Raw genomic sequence first — 5348 nt, 5'->3', positions numbered from 1 at the left:
CGCTTCCTCACTTGGGCCCTTCCTCCCTCCATCCCTTCCTCCATCCCTCCTTCCATCCCTCCCTCCATCCCTCCCTCGCTTTCCTCCCGGTCCCTTACTCGGGTCACGACGGGGGAGGGCGACTCCTGCCTCTCTGGTACCCCCGTCTGAGTCCTCCCCTCCGTCGCGTCTTCTGCCCCGCTTCCTCCTCTGCAATTCCACCGTACCATCCGCTTGTTTCATGTCCACCTCCCTCCCTTCGGCCCAGGTGTTTACCTCCCTTTTCCCACCTGGCTCCCCTCCACCCTCATCCACCTCCACCTCCTCATTCGCCAGCCACCCATTTGCGCTCACGGGGTCCGCAATACCTATGCCGCCCCTTCCTTCGCGCTTCCGTGGTCCTTTTTGGCCCGCAAGACCTTCTTTTGTGGCTTCCCTTGTCGTCCTGGCATCGGTCGAGGGCTCGACCTGACTGCTGTCGCCGCTCTCCATCCGCCTTGTCCGCGTTACCTCCTACCGCCCTCTTCCCCACCCATTTTCGCGGCCACCCTCTATTTCCTGGCTATGTCAACGTGTCTGTCTACTTGCGCCTATGTCGTGGATTTTTGAAGGGCACGCGGACAATAAAGGCGGGGACAGTGCATCACCTCTGGTTTGATTCTGCCATGATTCCGACAAGTAAGGTGCGACCGCGTGATTTTTCCAAAAGACGCCCCGCTGTCGGAAAATTTCAGGGTGCTTGCTTTACAATTTTTTTTTTCCTTCCCCGTTTTCTAGTCCACTGTGCGCCTTTCTCTTCCGGGCAGTGGAGGAACAAGGACAGATGTCGGGGGACTGCTCGGAAAAATTCCGTCACGGCTTCCCAATCCCAACAACTACAGTACAAGCCACAAGCCTCGTCTCAAGAGGTAAGCGTACGTCCTGTTCCTGATATGTCCGGGGGAAGGGCAGTCGGTGAGGCGCGTTTTCGTGTGACGTAAAGAGGGAGAAGCACGGCTTAAGGCAATGGCGTGCGCTGTTGCGTACGCCTGATCTCAGCCCCTAATATACTATTACAAAGTCCTTTATCATTGTAAACGAGGCTTTGGACAACGTGAAGAGCTGTATAGAAGAAATACCGATACACGGCAATGAAGAACTCCGTCCTCAAAATGTATTCGAATACCTATTTTAGAGTTAACCATATGGTAAATTTGAACTCCGAGTCTTTGTTTATATCTCCGAGTCCGATATCCGGGCCCCGATGGGAACAAGTACGCCATAGTTGGTGCATTCGGGGCGCTAGAGACCTACTCGTCGACTTCCTCACACGATGCCACGGACAAACCATAAGTAAGAGAAATTTCCTCAGGTCGAGGCTGATCAGCTGAAGAATTGAGGCATGCGCCATGGATAGCCGAGGGCGGATAAACTTGTAGGGCCGACAGCCGCCAAAATATGAAACGAGGCAAGGACTTTGGCAGCGATTGTTGCGAATGCAAGAGGAGCTCGTGTCTGAGGGCGCTCGTCGTGAAGAAAAAGGATTGCATGTGTACGACTACGGAGATTGCGTATCGTCAAGTTCAGTGTTTAGGTGCAGGGGGGAGGGTCTTTTACACATGTTGAAGCCACGTCTATCAATGTACATGATGAAGAAACGTCTCTCGAAACACATGATGAAGCCGCCCTCAATTCAAGAAAAGTTTCTAGTTTCTATTGCACTTTCGTGTGGGATTTTCTCAATAACCGGCACGTGACTTCGAAAGTCATGTCGTTTTTACAAAACAATCCCCACACCCTCCGCCATTTCCCTCATCTCCGTGCGTCGACAGCCCTCTGTGCCACCTCGCCCTCACTGGCTTTGATATTGGGACACATGCCGTGTACGATGGCATGATACCGTTTCATATCATCCCCTTTTACGTAATGGAAAGTGATGGCCTCCGTCGAGCAACAGTCCAAACCCGTTTTTAAACCCCATTCCTTCGTGTACACAGCGTACCAGTCCGGCTTCGGCGGCACCCGGTACCGAAGGTGGTGCCCTGGCTTGAAAGGGAGGAAACGTTCCCGTCCGTGAGCGTCCTGGGTGCCGTTGTAGACGTGGACACCGCCTTCGTGCAGGCAAAAGGCCACGTTCACGTCCTCCCAGAAGCCAACCTGATTGGGGCGGCACAGACGCTTCTTCTTTCCGTGCCCGAGCAATTCTTTCCCCAAGACGTCGAGGGCGGGCGCATTCAGGACAAAACCCGCGCCTCCAGAATTGAAGGCGATGTCACAGCCAGGCGGCCGAAAAGGCCGCCCGAGAAAGATGGGTTCAGTGCCCTCCTTCGTAGCCGCAAGGATTTCGGGCGAGAGGAGGTACCGGCGGAGGTTCTCCACCACCACAAAGATGTCGTCCCCGCCCGCCAAGAAATAATCGTAGTCCTGGAGATGGTGCTTGTGCAAATAGATCCAGGCCGCCCGCAGCTTTTGCCACATGTTCGCGTACGCCTCGGGGCCCTTGTGCTTCAGGTCCACGGACGGGATGAGAGGGTCCGTCTGGTTGCTGAAGGCCACATAGCCGTCGCACCGCTGTGCCCAAGTCCTCCGGAGGTTCTGAACCGGGCCGGCGTGGGCCGTGGACAGGGTGTAGCTGAAACACAGGATGCGTGGCTTCCCTTTCTCGGCCGAGGGCCAGACGTCTATCCGGCGCAAAACATCCTCATCCCCATCGGATTTGTGCGCGCACAGTCCCGGCATATCGGCATGGTCCAACGCGGGCGGGTCCCGGCCCAGGACCGTGGGGTCCACTAGAGGCACGGGGCTAGTGTCACTGTCGTACGCTGCCGCGCTTTCCGTGGCAGGGAGGTTGTTAGTCGCGTGCGACTCCGCTTTTTCCAGGTCCTGACGGGGAGGGAGATGCTCCCCCTCTTTCGCCTCGGGGCTATGTCCAGGTCCGAGGGTTTGCGTGCTGGCGGCCGATGCGCCGTGGGCCGCAGCCTTGTCCGTGCCGAGTACGGCGGGATTAATTTTATGTTGGGCGCTTTTTTGCTCGTGGTCGTCAGCATCTCCGGGCACGGGTTTCGAGTCTGTGCGTGCCTTTTCCACTGCATGTTGCCCCTCCATGGCCTCCAAGACATGATGCGTCGTTGTCAATGGCGGTCGCGGCATGGATCGTCGCGCCCGTTCGAGCTCATCCATCCGCGCTTCCAACTCCTGGAGTTCTTGTCGGAGGACTTGCTCGTCCGAGGCCTTCAGAGCCTTCTTGTCCTTACCATGACCTGTCCATGACAACACTGGGTACAAACCCGCATCGTCTCTCTCATTATCGATCCCTCCCACCACAGTGAGGGAACGACCGGCAAAAATGACCACTGCCAGCATACAGACCACCCCGACAAACATAGCGAGCGTCCACGAATAAGGAAGGCGAAGCGTCGTTCCGGGAACCCGATATCCCAAAGCATCCCGCCGTCGGGCTGCAAACGACGACCGCATTCCACCTGTGATGGAGGCAGAATTACTTTAACAACGACTCATCATGCATTTGAAGCCATGAAAGCTACAAATTCGGGGAACCAAACCTTCGTCTTCCTCGCAATGGGCCTCTGCTTTTCTGTGCATCCGTTGGGCAGCCGAAAAAGCCGAGGGACTTGATATTATCCCGTGTGTTTTATTGTCAAAGCACACGTTCGTCGAGTCTCTCTATACTGCTCTTGAGCTAATAGAATCTAAGTACCGCGGTGTTGTTTGCGAATAAAACATGCATTTATGACCTCTTTAATGAAACTATTTCATATTGCCTTAAAAATAAACCCTATCACGGAAGCGGAGCCGTTGCTTTGCTGCCTTTTGACTGACGGGAAGTTTTCGTTTTTTAGCGTGCAGGCTCTCGCATGCTCACTTCTCTGTCCGTATCAATACACACTTGGTGGTCCCATTTTCTGGTCGGACGGGCAGGATACGCTTTTATGACGTCGCAGGACCTGTTGTAATAGTGTGAAAGTATCATAGTTTCATGCGTCATGTGCTCTCAGGTACACTGAGCTCCAGCCACATTGACCTTAACAACGAGGCAAAATTAAAATAATAGCAATTTCAGCTAGCGTATAATAATCAGGCTAAGTGAAGCGTTCGGGGTCTTTTGCGCACGGGTAGCTCTCATTTAATAAGGGGGCTAGGTCCTCCCCACGGAAGAGACAGGCACTACGTCCATCTATGTGCATCTTCGCTTTGCCACGGCAGCAGTCCTCATTCGTTCTCATTTCATTTTCTCATGCCATACAATTATGGCTCGTCCTGGCGGAGACGCAGACACGAGGGTGTGCGCAAATTCCTGCTCTTCAAATGCGTCTCTCGGCAACCAAATCGGCCGCGTGGTCCTCCTCCGTCTATACGACCTCAATTGTTTCACTACTTGTGGGAATGGGCACCGGGGCAATGGCAAGTTTTATAGCCATCAAATACATACCGAGCTTACGCATGGATGGGACGGCTTGCAAGAGAATGAAGGAGGCGACTAGCCCGCCCGGGGCAGGAGAGAGGGTTAAGGAGGAAGAAAGGGCTAACGAGGAAGGTGAAAGGGCCGTGGTCGACCAGGCGGCCGGAGGAGGAACACAAGGGGAGAAAAGAGGCGCGGCGACGACTGTGGTGGGAAAAGGGGGAAAAACGGGGACTTGGGGGGGAGGTGGACGCGCCAGACGGGAAGGAGGGGGAGGGGAACGATGTGGGCAAGGACGAGGGGAGGGAAGGGAAGGTGGTGGCGAGGGCGAGGATGGAAGAGGCGCGCCCCAGGCGGTTCAGGAAGCAATCCTTGCCACAGCTGCAATGAAAGGCAGCCCCCCTGCCCGGGGCGCCACGGATGCGGCTTCCCACAGCCTACCGCCCGGCGCGTCGGAGATATGGCGTCTCTGGTTCGATGGAGGGAACGACCTGGAAACAAATTACCGGCAGAGATGGTTCTGTGCCCCGGGGAGTGCACGACAGCTCGCCTTCGATCGGGAGGTGAGGAAGAGGGAGGACGAGGGCGAGGGAGGGGGGAAGAGGGAGGAAGGAGGAGGAGGCAGGGGTTCCGCCTCCCCGCGCCGGGGGAAGGTCCTGAGACGACCTCGACCGGCCCCTGTGATAGAGCGAGCGTCCTGGTCTCTTGGCGATGCGTTCTCTGCCATGGGGCGGGCACGGTGGCTGGTCGGACAGGCGCGTGCACCGGACGCCGCAGGAGGCTGCTGGCCGGCGTCATGCTCCTCCTTGACACCTGGATGTCCTTCCTTTTTTTACCCCTACCCTTTCCCGCGCCCCACCTTAGGTACACGACACCTACGCTGGCCTCCTCGCACGCCTGGCCAGGGACGAGGAGGGACGGTGGGAGTGGACCCAGAGCCCCCGGGGGGCGCTTTCCCTCATCCTCCTCT

At 56.4% G+C, this 5348-nt stretch overlaps 2 protein-coding genes across 2 annotated transcripts in view; one reads left to right on the top strand and one right to left on the bottom strand.

Moving 5' to 3' along the window:
• Window positions 1-1650: 1650 nt before the first annotated feature.
• C1GALT1 (glycoprotein-N-acetylgalactosamine 3-beta-galactosyltransferase) lies at window positions 1651-3589 on the bottom strand. The gene is made up of 2 exons (XM_005853363.1): window positions 3522-3589; window positions 1651-3440 (listed from the first exon to the last, which is right to left on the bottom strand). The coding sequence occupies exons 1-2, from the start codon at window positions 3559-3561 to the stop codon at window positions 1771-1773; spliced, it is 1710 nt and encodes a 569-aa protein (XP_005853425.1). The 5' UTR covers window positions 3562-3589; the 3' UTR covers window positions 1651-1770.
• A 258-nt stretch (window positions 3590-3847) lies between these two features.
• Window positions 3848-5348, top strand: part of NGA_0450000 (uncharacterized protein) — a gene marked incomplete at its 3' end in the record, with an annotated part of 1530 nt that continues 29 nt past the window's right edge. Inside the window, exons 1-3 of the mRNA XM_005853364.1 lie at window positions 3848-3974; window positions 4252-5031; window positions 5243-5348. The exon at window positions 5243-5348 is cut by the window's right edge and continues 29 nt beyond it. Of these exons, the coding sequence (XP_005853426.1) occupies window positions 3963-3974; window positions 4252-5031; window positions 5243-5348 (898 nt within the window). The 5' untranslated portion in view covers window positions 3848-3962. The remainder of the gene's footprint in view (window positions 3975-4251; window positions 5032-5242) is intronic.

This window comes from Nannochloropsis gaditana, assembly GCF_000240725.1.
Source record: "Nannochloropsis gaditana CCMP526 unplaced genomic scaffold scaffold931, whole genome shotgun sequence".
NCBI lineage: Eukaryota > Eustigmatophyceae > Eustigmatales > Monodopsidaceae > Microchloropsis > Microchloropsis gaditana.
The sequence above is the reverse complement of the archived record's forward strand: the minus strand, read 5'-3'. Positions and strand labels throughout refer to the sequence as shown.

Excerpts from the sequence above, each read along its gene's own strand:
- C1GALT1 (XM_005853363.1), bottom strand. The coding sequence starts at position 3,561 with ATGCACAGAAAAGCAGAGGCCCATTGCGAGGAAGACGAAG. Across the intron at positions 3,441-3,521 it reads CCATTGCGAGGAAGACGAAG|GTGGAATGCGGTCGTCGTTT; the intron begins GTTTGGTTCCCC and ends CCTCCATCACAG.